Source organism: Ascaphus truei, unplaced genomic scaffold, assembly GCF_040206685.1.
Source record: "Ascaphus truei isolate aAscTru1 unplaced genomic scaffold, aAscTru1.hap1 HAP1_SCAFFOLD_236, whole genome shotgun sequence".
Classification (NCBI taxonomy): Eukaryota; Metazoa; Chordata; class Amphibia; order Anura; family Ascaphidae; genus Ascaphus; species Ascaphus truei.
The window spans coordinates 241063-260115 of NW_027455280.1; the positions used below are offsets into that span (position 1 = coordinate 241063).

A 19053-nucleotide genomic window follows, 5' to 3' on the forward strand; every position below is an offset into this window, starting at 1 on the left:
GCGGTCTCCCTTCATTCTCCCCAGTGTTGGCTGATTTGCTGTCGCAGGAGTCTTGTGAGCAAGTTGTACTTTACCAGAAGATCGTGTGTGTGTAACTTCTGCCACTGGCGCCGGGCCCGGGTTTTCTCAGCAATTGCTTGCATGATCCCTCTTGGTAGGTCGTAGATGGAGCAGCGTTTGGGCATCTGTTTTGGGACGCTGTGCTTGATTGCATGTTGGACGGCAGTAGTAAGTGTGTTAACAGCATTATCGATGTCTCCATTGGTGTCCAAGGGGCGAGGATTCGTGATGCTGCTCAGCTCTTCTTTGTACAGGCTCCAGTCGGCCCTGCTGAAGTTGTACTTGGGTGTTTGCTGGTGGGTTTCCATCTCATCGCCAACAGTAATGGTAACCGGATTGTGGTCTGAAGTCAATTCCGACAGCGTTTACAGCTGGACAGATTGTTGCACGTTCTTCAGTAAAACAATGTCCAGGATATCTGGCGTGTATCTTGCAGTGGCTGGGTAGAGGGTGGGTTCTGTAGGACCAGCCACTACAAAGTCACTCTCCTTTGAGTAAGCAAGCAGAGCTCGTCCCCTGGAATTTGCTATCCTGGAATTCCAGCATCGGTGTTTGGCATATAGGTCTCCCCCCCGATGATGGTTGGAACAGTGGAGTCCAGCAGAACTTCCAAGTCTCCCAAATGTAGCTTCGCCTTAGGAGGGCAGTAGGTGGCAATTAGTCGCAGTGGTCCTGTTGCAGTCTTTACCTGTACTCCAGTGGCTTCAATACTCCGGAGGGGTGGTAGTGCAATCTCATTATGGCTGGCCCGTGCGTTAACAATCACAGCCGTCCCACCACCTCTGGCTCCTGTTGCCCGGTCAGTACGGTATACCCTGTGGTTCGCCAGGCTCAGTTTGTGGTTTCTTTGAAGGTGGGTCTCTGAAAGCAGAGCTGCACATACATTCCTCTATTCCATCAGGTGAAGGAGTTCATCTGTCTTCTTGCTGATACCATTTGCGTTCCACTTCACGATGACGAAACTCCGTTTAGATGACACTGCCATGATGGTTGGTGTCTGTGCCCTTGAGAAGGGTCGGGATAAGATTCGCTATCATTGTCATAATGGGGTGAATATCCATGTTTGCGACAGCGCTCGCAATCTTAAGGATGATCTCCTGCCAGCATGTTGGGCTTGCGGTTCCACTTGTGGGAGCCGGGTTGGCCACCCCTATGGGGTTGGTGGATGGTGACTTGAGAGCATCCGCATAGGTTTGTCCGTCTGGGGTTTGCGTCCTCTGGGTGAATGCCGTGCCTTGGTTTGGGGTCAGATGTTCTGTGGTCCTCTGTATCTCCGGCACCAGGTGGGGAACCTGGTATTGAGTAGTGGATGTCTTCCTTGGTGCCTGCTCCATCAGGTGCGGTGTCTGCTTTTTCTGGTTCCTCTTGCTTCGCCTTAACAAGGTACGGGCAATCGCGGTAGCTTGCCGGGTGTGGGCCTTTGCAGTTTACACATGTCGCCGGCTCCTTTCTGTCCCGTGGGCATTCCTTGGAGTTGTTGTTCTCCCCACAACTCACACAACGTGGCTTCTGGTGGTAGAATGCAGAGGTATGCCCGAGCCGTTGGCAGTTGAAGCACACGGTCAGTCCTTTTCTCCCCTTTGGTGCCTCTGTGGTTACCACACAGCTACAAAGCCTGGTAATCTTGGTGAGATCTGCAGGCCGACTCTCTGGGGTTACTGCCAGTGTGACAATAAACAGAGACAATAAACTTCTTAGTCTTGTCCACCGGGGATGTCAATTGGGCAACGCTCTTGACTGGAAGTCCATATTCTGCAAGTTCGTGGGAAATCTCCCCCACAGAGGCGTTTGTCGGTAAACCACAAATTACAAATTTCTGGGGCTTTAATCGCGTCAACGGGAAGGTGAAGTATTCCAGGCTCTGCTTTGTAAAGGAGTCCATCACGCTCCAGTAGCCGTCCACAGTTGAGTGGGAATCTTTGCATGGTCCGCCCGCGGTTTGATAATAAATTTGGAAGAGCAAACCTCGCCGAGGGTGTCGACAAGGTCCTTGTGGGTCTTCATGTTCCTGATTATTACCGGTGGTATGCGAATCTTTTTGGGTGGCAGTGTAGTCTCTGCATCATTGCAGATGGGCCCTGAGCAGTCGTCAGAAACGGCATGTGGCGCAAAACGGTTTCCTGTTGCGATACCTTGGTCTTCCATGTGCTTCGGCACCTTTGTCTTTGCTGGTGATGATGGAGGGGCAGAACTATTGTAGATCTTGCGCCCTCTCTTCTTCTGCACAGTTGAGTAGTCCATGTCTTCAGCAGCAGTGTATATTGCGGCCTCCATAGGCGGTGCAGTAGCTTCTGCCATAATAATGGTGATTGAGAATGATGCTTCCAAACAGCAGAGGGGGACAGAATTATTTTTTTTTGGTGGCGGGCGGCTCTGTGCTCAGCACAGTACACAGCACAAATCACAATCAAAGCTCTGTGCTCTGCACAGTACACAGCACAAATCACAATCAAAGCTCTGTGCTTGCGCGGCGGCAGGCTCTGTACACCGCACACAGCACAAATCACAATTAGGGCTCTCTACTCACGCGACGGCGTTAGAAACTCCCTTCTCCCTTCTACCAGTCTACAGCATGCTGCCTGGACAGGCACCTCCACGGACACCTTCCAGCAGGCTTCTCTGCGGATGAGGCCAGATTAGCGTTGCCAGCAGGATAGTGAGGGAGAGAGGCAGCAGCTGGGGGTCGGCAACCTGCAGAGAGACGGAAGTAGCAGCGGAAAGAGCCACGTGCAGCTTGGGGGCCGCAGGTTGCCTACCCCTGGATTAGCCAATGGGAAAGGCGCATATGAGCACCATCTTCCCCCAGCTAACCCATTGCCACCCGCTGGGCAGGCTCCACCAGGTCTGGCAAACTCAAAAGGTGTCCCCACGAGGTGCCCTTTGTTCTCTGGACCTGGCAAATCACTCTTCCTCGCCCACCAGACGTTTTTGTCACCTTTGGACATCCTCTCTCCTTTGAACTATACAGACATCCTGGCACCTATGTGGATGCCCGGGTTGACTTCATAGACATTTATACAATAAGCACAAAATACCATAAAATATGTTTTAATAAAGAATATGACTTGGGGGATATTATGCCTGTGAGGGAAATGGGTCTGGGATACTCGGGCTCGAAAACCGGATTTCTGGGTAGCCCGAGCGTAATTCACCCCGCGTACCCGCAAATCATGCCTGCACGTCGGGGAGAATTTCGGACTACCGGTAACTTCGTCCCCCGAACTCCTGCAAGCAAGATAGCGGCATTTCAACCCAAATATCCCACCTAAAATGTATACTCCCTAAGTTTTAATTCTCTGGGGCAAGGGGAACAGGTAAAGCCCCAAAACAGGTCATGTTTTTACTTTGCATGGCATGGTACATTAAGTTGTCCCTGGCTTATGGTGCTACTTAGCTGCCAGGGACCCACTGTTTTCAAGGGTAACCAGTCGGACTTCCCCTTTATTATGAACACTGGCTACCCACTACCATCACAATGTGTGCCGGGGTATATGTGCAGGGGTAGTGTGCTGGGGTTTGTGTGCAGGGACTGTGTGCCAGGGTATGTGCACCAGGGTATGTGTGCAGGGATTGTGTGCCAGGGCCTTGTGCCAGGGTCTGTGTGCCAGGGCCTTGTGCCAGGGTATGTGTGCAGGGACGGTGTGCCGGGGTATGTGCACCAGGGTATGTGTGTTGGGACTGTGTGCAAGGACCTTGTGCCAGGGTATGTGTGCCATGGTACGTGTGTAGGAACCGTGTGCCAGGGTATGTTTAGCTGGGACTGTGTGCCAGGGTATATGTGCCATGGTATGTGTAGCTGGGACTGTGTGCCAGGGTATGGGTTCACTTAAAGCAGCAGTTCAAGCAATATCCTATATGTGTGTTTAAAAAAAAAAAAAAAATCAGTTCTGTACTATGAGAAACTACTTGTAGCATTTTTTTAAAAAGGGAGGGGGCGTCGTGTGTGTGTGTGGCAGGGAGGGGGCGTCGTGTGTGTGTGTGGCAGGGATGGGGGGAGGGGGGGTGTTTGTGTGTGTGTGTGGCAGAGAGGGGGGTTGTATGTGTGGCAGGGAGGGGGTTGTGTGTTTGTGTGTGGCAGGGATACAGGTTTTGTGTGTGTGTGTGTGGCAGGGAGAGGAGGTTGTGTATTTGTGGCTGTGTGGCAGGTAGGGGTGTGTGTGTGTGGCAGGGAGGGGGTTGTGCATGTGTGTGGCAGGGATGCAGGTTTTGTGTGTGTGTGTGTGTGTGTGTGTGTGTGTGTGGCAGGGAGAGGAGGTTGTGTATTTGTGGCTGTGTGGCAGGTAGGGGTGTGTGTGTGGCAGGGAGGGGTTTGTGCATGTGTGTGGCAGGGATGGGGGTTGTGTTTGTGTGTGTGTGGCAGAGAGGGGGGTTGTGTGTGTGGCAGGGAGGGGGTTGTGTGTTTGTGTGTGGCAGGGATGCAGGTTTTGTGTGTGTGTGTGTGTGTGTGTGTGTGTGTGTGTGTGTGTGTGTGTGTGTGGCAGGGAGAGGAGGTTGTGTATTTGTGGCTGTGTGGCAGGTAGGGGGATGTGTGTGTGGCAGGGAGGGGGTTGTGCATGTGTGTGGCAGGGATGGGGGTTGTGTTTTTTTGTGTGTGTGGCAGGGAGGGGGGTTGTGTGTGTGGCAGGGAGGGGGGTTTGTGTTTGTGTGTGGCAGGGAGGGGGGTTGTGTGTTTGTGTGTGTGTGGCAGGCAGGGGTTTGTGTGTGTGTGGCAGGGATGGGGGTTGTGTGTGTGTGGCAAGGAGGGGGGTTGTGTGTGTGGCAGGGAGGGGAGGTTTTGTGTTTGTGTGTGTGTAGCATGGATGGGGGTTGTGCGAGTGCGTGGCAGGGAAGGGAGTTTGTGTGTTTGTGTCTGTGCGGCAGGGAGGGGGAGTTGTGTTTGCGTGTGGCAGGGAGGGGAGGTTGTGTGTTTGTGTGTATGTGGCATGGAGGGTGGATTTTGTGTGTGGCAGGGAGGGGGGTTGTGTATGTGTGTGTGGCAGGGAGGGGGGTTGTGACCGTTGTGTGTGTGTGTGGCACGGAGGGCGGATTGTGTGTGTGGCACGGAGGGGGGTTGTGTGTGTGTGTGTGGCAGGCAGGGGTTTGTGTGTGTGTGGCAGGGAGGGGTTTGTGTGTGTGTGGCAAGGAGGGGGGTTGTGTGTGTGGCAGGGAGGGGAGGTTTTGTGTTTGTGTGTGTGTAGCATGGATGGGGGTTGTGCGAGTGCGTGGCAGGGAGGGTGGGTTGTGTGTGTGTGTGGCAGGGAAGGGAGTTTGTGTGTTTGTGTCTGTGCGGCAGGGAGGGGGAGTTGTGTTTGCGTGTGGCAGGGAGGGGAGGTTGTGTGTTTGTGTGTATGTGGCATGGAGGGTGGATTTTGTGTGTGGCAGGGAGGGGGGTTGTGTATGTGTGTGTGGCAGGGAGGGGGGTTGTGACCGTTGTGTGTGTGTGTGGCACGGAGGGCGGATTGTGTGTGTGGCACGGAGGGGGGTTGTGTGTGTGTGGCAGGGAGGGGGGTTGTGACCGTTGTGTGTGTGTGTGGCATGGAGGGCGGATTGTGTGTGTAGCACGGAGGGGGGTTGTGTGTGTGTGGCAGGGAGGGTGTTTGTGTATGTGTGTGTGGCAGGGATGGGGGGTTGTGTGTGTGTGGCAGAGAGGGTGGGTTGTGTGTGTGTGTGGCAGGGAGGGATTTTTGGTGGTTGTGTGTGTGTGTGTGGCAGGGAGGGGGGTTGTGTGTTTGTGTGTGTGTGGCAGGGAGGGGTTTGTGTGTGTGGCAGTAAGGGGGTTGTGTGTGTGTGGCAGGTAGAGGGGTTTGTGTGTGTGTGTGTGTGTGGCACGGAGGGGTTTGTGTGTGTGTGGCAGGGAGGGGGGTTGTGTGTGTGTGTGGCAGGGAGGGGGGTTGTGTGTGTGTGGCAGGGATGGGGTTTGTGTGTTTGTGTGGCAGGGAGGAGAGGTTGTGTGTGTGCATGTGTGGCAGGGAGGGGGGTTGTGTTTGTGTGTGTGTGTGTGTGTGTGTGTGTGTGTGTGTGTGTGTGTGTGTGTGTGTGTGTGTGTGTGTGTGTGGCAGGGAGGTTGTGTGTTTGTGTGTGGCAGGAAGGGGGGGGGGTTGAGTGTGTGTGTGGCAGGGAGAGGGGGTTGTGTGTGTGGCAGGGAGGGGAGGTGTGGCAGGGAGGGGGGGTTGTGTGTGTGTGTGGCAGGAAGGGTGTGTGTGGCAGGGAGGGGGTTCTGTGTGTGTGTGTGTGTGGCAGGGAGGGGAGGTTGTGTGTTTGTGTGTGGCAGGGAGGGGGGTTGTGTGTGTGTGACAGGGAGAGGGGGTTGTGTGTTTGTGTGTGGCAGGGTGGGGGGATTGTGTGTTTGTGTGTGTGGCAGGGAAGGGGGGTTGTGTGTTTGTGTGTGGCAGGGCGGGGGGATTGTGTGTGTTTGTGTGGCGGGGGGTTGTGTGTGTGTGACAGGGAGGGGGGGTTGTGTGTGTGTGGCAGGAGGGTGTGTGTGTGTGTGTGTGTGTGTGTGTGTGTGTGTGTGTGTGTGTGTGTGTGTGTGTGTGTGTGTGTGTGTGTGTGTGTGTGTGTGTGTGTGTGTGTGTGTGGCAGGGAGAGGGGGTTGTGTGTTTGTGTGTGTGGCAGGGAGGGGGGTTGTGTGTTTATGTGGCAGGGTGGGGGGATTGTGTGTGTTTGTGTGGCGGGGGTGTTGTGTGTGTGTGGCGGGGAGGGGGGTTGTGTGTTTGTGTGGCAGGGTGGCGGGATTGTGTGTGTTTGTGTGGGGGGGGGGTTGTGTGTGTGTGTGGCGGGGGGTTGTGTGTGGCAGGAAGGTGGTGTTTTGTGTGTGTGGCAGGAGGGGGGTTTGTGTGTGTGTGTGTGTGTGTGTGTTTGTGTGGGGGGGGTTGTGTGTGTGTGTGGCGGGGGGTTGTGTGTGGCAGGAAGGTGGTGTTTTGTGTGTGTGGCAGGAGGGGGGGTTGTGTGTTTGTGGCAGGGAGGGAAAGTTGTGTGTTTGTGTGTGTGTGGCAGGAGGGGGGTTTGTGTGTGTGTGACAGGGAGAGGGGGCACTTTCTGGGCACAGATAAAAGCTGCAGCACCCCCCTCGGCAGTAGCATGCCAGTTGGCAGCGCTGCAGTCTGTAGGACAATGGAACAGAAGCCGGCTCTTGCCCACTCCATGTGCAGGACCCCAAGTCCTAGAATCCTTGAGTGCCAACCTATGACATCCCGTAGAGATCGGCAATGTCCGGCTCTCTCTGCACCAGAGAGAGAGGGCCAGTGATGTGCCACGTCTTCCCCAGTTGGGAATTTATGGGTCAAATGATATTCTGCAGGTCTCTGGCAGGGGAGGGGTTAAGTGATGTTCTATGTCTTGTTCTCAGAATCAGACGCTGTCTTGTGTTATGGTGACTTTAACGAGGTGACTGGCCAATGTTCTGAATACATCGGAAAAGAAGTGCCAGAGGAAGACTGCTGTCTGAACATTAAATATGGCTTCAAACGTGATGATCAGTCCCCCTGTGAGGCCTGCCGGTGAGGAGGGGGGGGGGGTGATCACCCTGTGAGGCCTGCCGGTGAGGAGGGGGGGGGGGGTGATCACCCTGTGAGGACTGACGGTGAGGGGGGGTGATCACCCTGTGAGGCCTGCCGGTGAGGAGGGGGGGGGGGTGATCACCCTGTGAGGCCTGACGGTGAGGGGAGGGGGGTGATCACCCTGTGAGGCCTGACGGTGAGGAGGGGGGGGGTGATCACCCTGTGAGGACTGACGATGAGGAGGGGGGGGTTGATCGCCCTGTGAGGCCTGACGGTGAGGGGGGGGGGGTGGGGGTGATCACCCTGTGAGGCCTGACGGTGAGGAAGGGGGGGGGGGTGATCACCCTGTGAGGCCTGACGGTGAGGGGGGGGGTGATCACCCTGTGAGGCCTGACGGTGAGGGGGGGGGTGATCACCCTGTGAGGCCTGACGGTGAAGGGGGGGGTGATCACCCTGTGAGGCCTGACGGTGAGGGGGGGGGTGTTCACCCTGTGAGGCCTGACGGTGAGGGGGGGGTGATCACCCTGTGAGGCCTGACGGTGAGGGGGGGGGGGGTGATCACCCTGTGAGGCCTGACGGTGAGGGAGGGGGGGGGGTGATCACCCTGTGAGGACTGACGATGAGGAGGGGGGGGTTGATCGCCCTGTGAGGCCTGACGGTGAGGGGGGGGTGGGGTTGATCGCCCTGTGAGGCCTGACGGTGAGGAAGGGGGGGGGGGGGGGAACCCCTTGAAAGGCCTGACGGTGAGGGGGGGGGTGATCACCCTGTGAGGCCTGACGGTGAGGGGGGGGGGTGATCACCCTGTGAGGCCTGACGGTGAGGGGGGGGGGTGATCACCCTGTGAGGCCTGACGGTGAGGGGGGGGGGGGTGTTCACCCTGTGAGGCCTGACGGTGAGGGGGGGGTGATCACCCTGTGAGGCCTGATGGTGAGGGGGGGGGTGATCACCCTGTGAGGCCTGACGGTGAGGGAGGGGGGGGGGGGTGATCACCCTGTGAGGCCTGACGGTGAGGGAGGGGGGGGTGATCACCCTGTGAGGCCTGACGGTGAGGGAGGGGGGGTGATCACCCTGTGAGGCCTGCCGGTGAGGGAGGGGGGGGGGGTGATCACCCTGTGAGGCCTGACGGTGAGGGAGGGGGGGGGGTGATTACCCTGTGAGGCCTGACGGTGAGGGGGGGGGGGTGATCACCCTGTGAGGCCTGACGGTGAGGGGGGGGGGTGATCACCCTGTGAGGCCTGACGGTGAGGGGGGGGGTGTTCACCCTGTGAGGCCTGACGGTGAGGGGGGGGTGATCACCCTGTGAGGCCTGACGGTGAGGGGGGGGGGTGATCACCCTGTGAGGCCTGACGGTGAGAGGGAGGGGGGGGGGGTGATCACCCTGTGAGGCCTGACGGTGAGGGAGGGGGGGGTGATCACCCTGTGACGCCTGACGGTGAGGGGGGGGTGGATGAATGTTCGTATATCTTTATTTATATAGCACCATTAATGTAGAGCTTCACAGCATTAATTCACGTGACAATAATATATATAACAAATAATAAAAATAACTTAACGGGAATAAGTGCTTCAGACATAAAAGTGACTGGAAGAGGAGTCCCTGCTCCGAAGAGCTTGCAATCAAATTGGTAAGTAGGAAGAACGTGCAGAGACAGTAGGAGGGCGTTCTGGTAAGTGCGTCTGCAGGGGGCCAAGGTCCATGTATGAGGTGTAAAGTATCCGCCACGGAAAGTATCAGCCTCGTATGGGGGTGTGGGGAATGTGGGGGGGGGGTCCAGCCCCCTCTTATGCTTTATAAAAAAACGAAAGCGTTTGGTCTCCTTTGAAGGAGGCGATTAAATCTCCAAACCTTTCTTGATTTATCTGTTACTGAGACCTAAGTTACTACTGCCCCTACTATACCGCAAGTTCCTGTGGGGTCTGTTAATATACCTAGGTTCTTCTTTGGGCCCAGGAGGATCGGGAGAGGGACCAGGAGCCAGATCATTGCATTGGGGGAGGGGGTGGGGGAATAGATGGGGGATGAGGGCATAGGGGATAGGGGTGAGGGGGAGGGTAATCTTGTAGATGGGGCGGGAGGGTGGTGGGTGTGTATATAATGCTTCCTGGAGAGAGATGGTGCAGGGGAGGGGGAGTATCACAAAGAAACCCTTTATCTTTGCTTTTATATCTTAAACACGTCTTTTCTAACCCCGAGGTGATGCAGAGGTAGAATGCAATCCACGTGGACCTGTTCAGAGTATATACTGTATATGATGCACAAACATGTAGCGTTCTATCGTATACATAAATACAAACATTAACTGGACAGCATCTTCACCCACAGGGGGGTTTTCTTTCATATACTGGTGCCGCTCTCCCCTCTTTCCCCCCTCGCGCTTCTCCCCGCCGTGGTGGGCCCGGCAACTGGACGGAGCGTTCGGACAGGGGTGCCCGGTGTCGGACCCTCCCGGTGTTGCTAGAGATGGATGGGCCCCTTGCGCTCGCCCCTCCCCTCCTCCCACCCGCGAGGTCTGATAACTTAGCAATAAGTGGGACAAGGAGATCAGGCACCACCTGGAACCATGGGACAGAGATCCCCTACTGTACCCTTAGCGGGCGGGTTTCCATGGGACAGAAATCCCCTACTGTACCCTTAGCGGGCGGGTTTCCATGGGACAGAGATCCCCTACTGTACCCTTAGCGGGCTGGGTTTCCATGGGGACAGAGATCCCCTAATGTACCCTTAGCGGGTGGGGTTTCCATGGCGACCGAGATCCCCTACTGTACCCTTAGCGGGTGGGGTTTCCATGGGGACAGAGATCCCCTACTGTACCCTTAGCGGGCTGGGTTTCCATGGGGACAGAGATCCCCTACTGTACCCTTAGCGGGCTGGGTTTCCATGGGGACAGAGATCCCCTACTGTACCCTTAGCGGGCGGGGTTTCCATGGGACAGAAATCCCCTACTGTACCCTTAGCGGGCGGGTTTCCATGGGACAGAGATCCCCTACTGTACCCTTAGCGGGCTGGGTTTCCATGGGGACAGAGATCCCCTAATGTACCCTTAGCGGGCAGGTTTCCATGGGACAGGATCCCCTACTGTACCCTTAGCGGGCAGGTTTCCATGGGACAGGATCCCCTACTGTACCCTTAGCGGGCGGGTTTCCATGGGACAGAGATCCCCTACTGTACCCTTAGCGGGCGGGGTTTCCATGGGACAGAGATCCCCTAATGTACCCTTAGCGGGCTGGGTTTCCATGGGACAGAGATCCCCTACTGTACCCTTAGCGGGCGGGGTTTCCATGGGACAGAGATCCCCTACTGTACCCTTAGCAGGCGGGGTTTCCATGGGACAGAGATCCCCTACTGTACCCTTAGCGGGCGGGTTTCCATGGGGACAGAGATCCCCTACTGTACCCTTAGCGGGTGGGCTTTCCATGGGGACAGAGATCCCCTACTGTACCCTTAGCGGGCGGGGTTTCCATGGGGACAGAGATCCCCTACTGTACCCTTAGCGGGCGGGTTTCCGTGGGACAGAGATCCCCTACTGTACCCTTAGCGGGCTGGGTTTCCATGGGGACAGAGATCCCCTAATGTACCCTTAGCGGGCGGGGTTTTCATGGGGACAGAGATCCCCTAATGTACCCTTAGCGGGCGGGTTTCCATGGGACAGAGATCCCCTACTGTACCCTTAGCAGGCGGGGTTTTCATGGGGACAGAGATCCCCTACTGTACCCTTAGCGGGCGGGTTTCCGTGGGACAGAGATCCCCTACTGTACCCTTAGCGGGCGGGTTTCCGTGGGACAGAGATCCCCTATTGTACCCTTAGCGGGCTGGGTTTCCATGGGACAGAGATCCCCTAATGTACCCTTAGCGGGCGGGGTTTCCATGGGGACAAAGATCCCCTACTGTACCCTTAGCGGGCGGGGTTTCCATGGGGACAGAAATCCCCTACTGTACCCTTAGCGGGCGGGGTTTCCATGGGACAGAAATCCCCTACTGTACCCTTAGCGGGCGGGTTTCCATGGGACAGAGATCCCCTACTGTACCCTTAGCGGGCTGGGTTTCCATGGGGACAGAGATCCCCTAATGTACCCTTAGCGGGCAGGTTTCCATGGGACAGGATCCCCTACTGTACCCTTAGCGGGCAGGTTTCCATGGGACAGGATCCCCTACTGTACCCTTAGCGGGCGGGTTTCCATGGGACAGAGATCCCCTACTGTACCCTTAGCGGGCGGGGTTTCCATGGGACAGAGATCCCCTAATGTACCCTTAGCGGGCTGGGTTTCCATGGGACAGAGATCCCCTACTGTACCCTTAGCGGGCGGGGTTTCCATGGGACAGAGATCCCCTACTGTACCCTTAGCAGGCGGGGTTTCCATGGGACAGAGATCCCCTACTGTACCCTTAGCGGGCGGGTTTCCATGGGGACAGAGATCCCCTACTGTACCCTTAGCGGGTGGGCTTTCCATGGGGACAGAGATCCCCTACTGTACCCTTAGCGGGCGGGGTTTCCATGGGGACAGAGATCCCCTACTGTACCCTTAGCGGGCGGGTTTCCGTGGGACAGAGATCCCCTACTGTACCCTTAGCGGGCTGGGTTTCCATGGGGACAGAGATCCCCTAATGTACCCTTAGCGGGCGGGGTTTTCATGGGGACAGAGATCCCCTAATGTACCCTTAGCGGGCGGGTTTCCATGGGACAGAGATCCCCTACTGTACCCTTAGCGGGCGGGGTTTCCATGGGGACAGAGATCCCCTACTGTACCCTTAGCGGGCGGGGTTTCCATGGGGACAGAGATCCCCTACTGTACCCTTAGCGGGCGGGGTTTCCATGGGACAGAGATCCCCTACTGTACCCTTAGCGGGCGGGTTTCCATGGGACAGAGATCCCCTACTGTAACCTTAGCAGGCGGGTTTCCATGGGACAGGATCCCCTACTGTACCCTTAGCGGGCGGGTTTCCATGGGGACAGAGATCCCCTACTGTACCCTTAGCGGGCGGGGTTTCCATGGGACAGAGATCCCCTACTGTACCCTTAGCGGGCGGGGTTTCCATGGGATAGAGATCCCTACTGTACCCTTAGCAGGCGGGATTTCCATGGGACAGAGATCCCCTACTGTACCCTTAGCGGGCGGGGTTTCCATGGCACAGAGATCCCGTAATGTACCCTTAGCGGGTGGGTTTCCATGGGGACAGAGATCCCCTACTGTACCCTTAGCGGGCGGGATTTCCATGGGACAGAGATCCCCTACTGTACCCTTAGCGGGCGGGGTTTCCATGGGACAGAGATCCCCTACTGTACCCTTAGCGGGCGGGTTTCCATGGGACAGAGATCCCCTACTGTACCCTTAGCGGGCGGGATTTCCATGGGGACAGAGATCCCCTACTGTACCCTTAGCGGGCGGGTTTCCATGGGACAGAGATCCCCTACTGTGCCCTTAGCGGGCGGGTTTCCATGGGACAGAGATCCCTACTATACCCTTAGCGGGCGGGGTTTCCATGGGGACAGTGATCCCCTACTGTACCCTTAGCGGGCGGGTTTCCATGGGACAGAGACACCCTACTGTACCCTTAGCGGGCGGGGTTTCCATGGGACAGAGATCCCCTACTGTACCCTTAGCCGGCGGGATTTCCATGGGGACAGAGATCCCCTATTGTACCCTTAGCGGGCGGGGTTTCCATGGGACAGAGATCCCCTACTGTACCCTTAGCGGGCGGGATTTCCATGGGACAGAGATCCCCTACTATACCTTTAGCGGGCGGGTTTCCGTGGGACAGAGATCCCCTACTGTACCCTTAGCGGGCTGGGTTTCCATGGGACAGAGATCCCCTAATGTACCCTTAGCGGGCGGGGTTTCCATGGGGACAGAGATCCCCTACTGTACCCTTAGCGGGCGGGGTTTCCATGGGGACAGAAATCCCCTACTGTACCCTTAGCGGGCGGGGTTTCCATGGGACAGAAATCCCCTACTGTACCCTTAGCGGGCGGGTTTCCATGGGACAGAGATCCCCTACTGTACCCTTAGCGGGCTGGGTTTCCATGGGGACAGAGATCCCCTACTGTACCCTTAGCGGGCAGGTTTCCATGGGACAGGATCCCCTACTGTACCCTTAGCGGGCGGGTTTCCATGGGACAGAGATCCCCTACTGTACCCTTAGCGGGCGGGGGTTTCCATGGGACAGAGATCCCCTAATGTACCCTTAGCGGGCTGGGTTTCCATGGGACAGAGATCCCCTACTGTACCCTTAGCGGGCGGGGTTTCCATGGGACAGAGATCCCCTACTGTACCCTTAGCAGGCGGGATTTCCATGGGACAGAGATCCCCTACTGTACCCTTAGCGGGCGGGTTTCCATGGGGACAGAGATCCCCTACTGTACCCTTAGCGGGTGGGGTTTCCATGGGGACAGAGATCCCCTACTGTACCCTTAGCGGGCGGGGTTTCCATGGGGACAGAGATCCCCTACTGTACCCTTAGCGGGCGGGTTTCCGTGGGACAGAGATCCCCTACTGTACCCTTAGCGGGCTGGGTTTCCATGGGGACAGAGATCCCCTAATGTACCCTTAGCGGGCGGGGTTTTCATGGGGACAGAGATCCCCTACTGTACCCTTAGCGGGCGGGTTTCCATGGGACAGAGATCCCCTACTGTACCCTTAGCGGGTGGGGTTTCCATGGGGACAGAGATCCCCTACTGTACCCTTAGCGGGCGGGGTTTCCATGGGGACAGAGATCCCCTACTGTACCCTTAGCGGGCGGGGTTTCCATGGGGACAGAGATCCCCTACTGTACCCTTAGCGGGCGGGGTTTCCATGGGGACAGAGATCCCCTACTGTACCCTTAGCGGGCGGGGTTTCCATGGGACAGAGATCCCCTACTGTACCCTTAGCGGGCGGGTTTCCATGGGACAGAGATCCCCTATTGTAACCTTAGCAGGCGGGTTTCCATGGGACAGGATCCCCTACTGTACCCTTAGCGGGCAGGTTTCCATGGGACAGAGATCCCCTACTGTACCCTTAGCGGGCGAGGTTTCCATGGGACAGAGATCCCCTAATGTACCCTTAGCAGCTGGGTTTCCATGGGACAGAGATCCCCTACTGTACCCTTAGCGGGCGGGTTTCCATGGGACAGAGATCCCCTACTGTACCCTTAGCGGGCGGGGTTTCCATGGGACAGAGATCCCCTACTGTACCCTTAGCGGGCGGGTTTCCATGGGGACAGAGATCCCCTACTGTACCCTTAGCGGGTGGGGTTTCCATGGGGACAGAGATCCCCTACTGTAGCCTTAGCGGGCGGGTTTCCATGGGGACAGAGATCCCCTACTGTACCCTTAGCGGGCGGGGTTTCCATGGGACAGAGATCCCCTACTGTACCCTTAGCGGGCGGGTTTCCATGGGGACAGAGATCCCCTACTGTACCCTTAGCGGGTGGGGTTTCCATGGGGACAGAGATCCCCTACTGTACCCTTAGCGGGCGGGTTTCCATGGGGACAGAGATCCCCTACTGTACCCTTAGCGGGCGGGTTTCCATGGGACAGAGATCCCCTACTGTACCCTTAGCGGGCGTCGTTTCCATGGGACAGAGATCCCCTACTGTACCCATAGCAGACGGGGTTTCCATGGGACAGAGATCCCCTACTGTACCCTTAGCGGGCGGGTTTCCATGGGACAGAGATCCCTACTATACCCTTAGCGGGTGGGGTTTCCATGGGGACAGTGATCCCCTACTGTACCCTTAGCGGGCGGGTTTCCATGGGACAGAGATGCCCTACTGTACCCTTAGCGGGCGGGGTTTTCATGGGACAGAGATCCCCTACTGTACCCTTAGCCGGCGGGATTTCCATGGGGACAGAGATCCCCTATTGTACCCTTAGCGGGCGGGGTTTCCATGGGACAGAGATCCCCTACTGTACCCTTAGCGGGCGGGATTTCCATGGGACAGAGATCCCGTAATGTACCCTTAGCGGGCGGGTTTCCATGGGACAGAGATCCCCTACTGTACCCTTAGCGGGCTGGGTTTCCATGGGACAGAGATCCCCTACTGTACCCTTAGCGGGCGGGGTTTCCATGGGACAGAGATCCCATACTGTACCCTTAGCGGGCGGGTTTCCATGGGATAGAGATCCCCTAATGTACCCTTAGCGGGCGGGTTTCCATGGGACAGAGATCCCCTACTGTACCCTTAGCGGGCGGGGTTTCCATGGGACAGAGATCCCCTACTGTACCCTTAGCGGGCTGGGTTTCCATGGGGACAGAGATCCCCTACTGTACCCTTAGCGGGCGGGATTTCCATGGGGACAGAGATCCCCTACTGTACCCTTAGCGGGCGGGTTTCCATGGGACAGAGATCCCCTACTGTACCCTTAGCGGGCGGGTTTCCATGGGGACAGAGATCCCCTACTGTACCCTTAGCGGGCGGGGTTTCCATGGGACAGAGATCCCCTACTGTACCCTTAGCGGGCGGGGTTTCCATGGGATAGAGATCCCTACTGTACCCTTAGCAGGCGGGATTTCCATGGGACAGAGATCCCCTACTGTACCCTTAGCGGGCGGGGTTTCCATGGCACAGAGATCCCGTAATGTACCCTTAGCGGGTGGGTTTCCATGGGGACAGAGATCCCCTACTGTACCCTTAGCGGGCGGGATTTCCATGGGACAGAGATCCCCTACTGTACCCTTAGCGGGCGGGGTTTCCATGGGACAGAGATCCCCTACTGTACCCTTAGCGGGCGGGTTTCCATGGGACAGAGATCCCCTACTGTACCCTTAGCGGGCGGGATTTCCATGGGGACAGAGATCCCCTACTGTACCCTTAGCGGGCGGGTTTCCATGGGACAGAGATCCCCTACTGTACCCTTAGCGGGCGGGTTTCCATGGGGACAGAGATCCCCTACTGTACCCTTAGCGGGCGGGGTTTCCATTATAATAGAGATCCCCTACTGTACCCTTAGCGGGCGGGATTTCCATGGGACAGAGATCCCCTACTGTACCCTTAGTGGGCGGGGTTTCCATGGGACAGAGATCCCATAATGTACCCTTAGCGGGCGGGTTTCCATGGGGACAGAGATCCCCCTACTGTACCCTTAGAGGGCGGGATTTCCATGGGACAGGGATCCCCTACTGTACCCTTAGCGGGCGGGTTTCCATGGTAATGTTGTATGTTTACCATGAAGTTAGAATGTAAATTCTGAGAAAGGACCGATATGCTTTGTAAGTTTTTAGGGTTAGGGTTTTTTTGATAGGTACCTGATAGGTACATAAAATAGAGACGGATATATCGAATTCCAACGTTAAATGTTACCTCACGAGTGAAGTGTACATACTAATAGTTGGTAACCATGAAGCAGAGTCTAAAGAAAAGAAAATGTTAATCTTCCCCTATAAAGATCTGAGGTGAGAACCAAAAATATAAGTTAGTTCACAGAGAAGAGAATTTACATTCCTCCCGCTCCTCCCCTCCACCTCCCCAGCCCTTCTTCCACACCTGCGACTCCCTTCTCCACCACCCCGACCCCCCCCCCCCCATACCCACTCCCTCTCCTACCCCCCTACTCTACTCCTTCCAACCTACCCATGTCCCCTTCCCCCCCCCGGGCCGCACAACCCCTTCCCCCCCCCCCGGCCGCACAACCCCTTCCCTCTATGTCCCTTCCCGCAACCCCCCTTCCCCTATAGAATGAGTTCTGTCCCAAGGTTTATTACTATAACATTCAAGGTTTATCTGTTAGATTCCAGAGGTTAAAAGTATATTGAAGAAAACCCAACCTATGGGGTTAAGATCCTTTCTTTCTTTCCTCGGACGTCTCTCTCCCTCTCTCTCCTTTTTTCTATCCTCAGACGTCTCTCTCTCTCTCGCTCTCTCTCTCTTTGTGTCTCTCTCTCTCTCTCTCTGTGTCTCTCTCTCTATCTCCTTTCTTTTTCTTTCCTCAGACGTCTCTTTCTCTCTCTCTTTGTGTCTCTCTCTCACTGTCTCTCTCTCTCTCTGTGTATCTCTCTCTCTCTCTGTGGGCCTTATGCAGAGAGCATCGTTATTTCGAAATTCGCCATTTTTTGTACAATTTCGCGCAGAAACCGGCAGAAAATGGCGAGTTCCGAAAAACGCGCCATTTTGTTTTTTCAATTGCTAAAACTCGCCTCGCGGCTGGCGAGAACCTCCATCTCGCCATTTTTAAAACTCTCCGAATGCAGAGAGGTGCGAACGGCATAAAGCGGCTGTTCGCGCCAAAAAATGCCGCAATTCTCGCATTTTTGCGCGCCAGGAAAAGATGGCAAGATGGCGCTCGCCGCCTATAGTAAAGGGGAAAAAAAGGCGCGAATTTGTTTTTACACGTTTCTGTAGCGCGCATCTCGCCAATTTAAACTCGCCACACGCATCCATGTTAAACATAGCAGAATTCGCACTTTTCTGCATATGGAGAATAAAACTCTCCAAAAAAGCTACTTTTTATGAAATTCGCCAATTTTAAAATTCTATGCTCTCTGCATAAGGCCCTGTGTGTCTCTGTCTCTCTCTCTCAGTCTCTCTCTCTGTGTCTGTATGTGTGTCTATCTCTCTCTCTCTCTCTCAGTCTCTCTCTGTGGGGGTCATGCACAAAGCAGTGATAAGTGCTTTTAAGTAGCCATTATAGCGCGATACTGCACTGTTATCACTGCTTTGTGAATCTCACAGCAGACAGTATCACGCTATAAAGGCAGTTATCTCACTTAAAAGCACTTATCACTGCTTTGTGCATAGCACCCAGAAAACCCCACTTATCACTGCTTAGTGCATAACCCCCTGTGTCTGTGTCTGTCTCTCTCTATCAGTCTCTCTCTCTCTCTCTCTCTCTCTCTCTCTCTCTCTCTTCTCTGTGTCTGTGTCTGTCTCTCTCCTCTCTGTGTCTGTCTCTCTCTCTCTGTCTCTCTCTCTCTCTGTCTCTCTCTGTCTCTCTCTCTCTGTCTCTTTCTCTCTCTCTGTCTCTCTCTCTGTCTCTCTATCTCTCTGTCTCTTTCTCTCTCTCTGTCTCTCTCTCTCTCTGTCTCTCTCTCTCTGTCTCTTTCTCTCTCTCTGTCTCTCTCTCTCTCTCTGTGTCTGTGTCTGTCTCTCTCTCTCTCTCTCTCTCTCTCTCTCTCTCTCTCTCTCTCTCTCTGTGTCTGTCTCTCTCTCTCTCTCTGTCTCTCTCTCTCTCTCTCTCTCTGTCTCTTTCTCTCTCTCTGTCTCTCCCTCTCTGTCTCTCTCTGTCTCTCTCTCTGTCTCTCTCTCTGTCTCTCTCTCTCTCTGTCTCTCTCTCTGTCTCTCTCTCTGTCTCTCTCTCTCTCAGTCTCTCTCTCACTTTCAGCCCTGCGGAGTGGAGCACCTGGGGTGTGTGGAGACCATGTACAGTTTCCTGCGGAGAAGGGTCAAGCTGCGACAACGAGCCTGCTATGGGCAGGGGGGACTGCCAAGGAAACAAGTTACAAGCACAGTCGTGCACCCTGCAAGAGTGCTGCCCTGGTGAGTCTTGGAAAGTAATGTTACCAATACATGAGGGGAGCAGTGTAAGAGCGCTGAGTGCCGGGA

The 19053-nt window shown here is 55.9% G+C and overlaps 1 protein-coding gene across 1 annotated transcript in view; it reads left to right on the forward strand.

Annotated features, from left to right (window-relative positions):
* CFP (complement factor properdin) overlaps positions 1-19053 on the forward strand; it is a 104579-nt gene that overhangs the window by 10836 nt on the left and 74690 nt on the right. Inside the window, exons 2-3 of the mRNA XM_075582451.1 lie at positions 7388-7538; positions 18833-18987. Of these exons, the coding sequence (XP_075438566.1) occupies positions 7388-7538; positions 18833-18987 (306 nt within the window). The remainder of the gene's footprint in view (positions 1-7387; positions 7539-18832; positions 18988-19053) is intronic.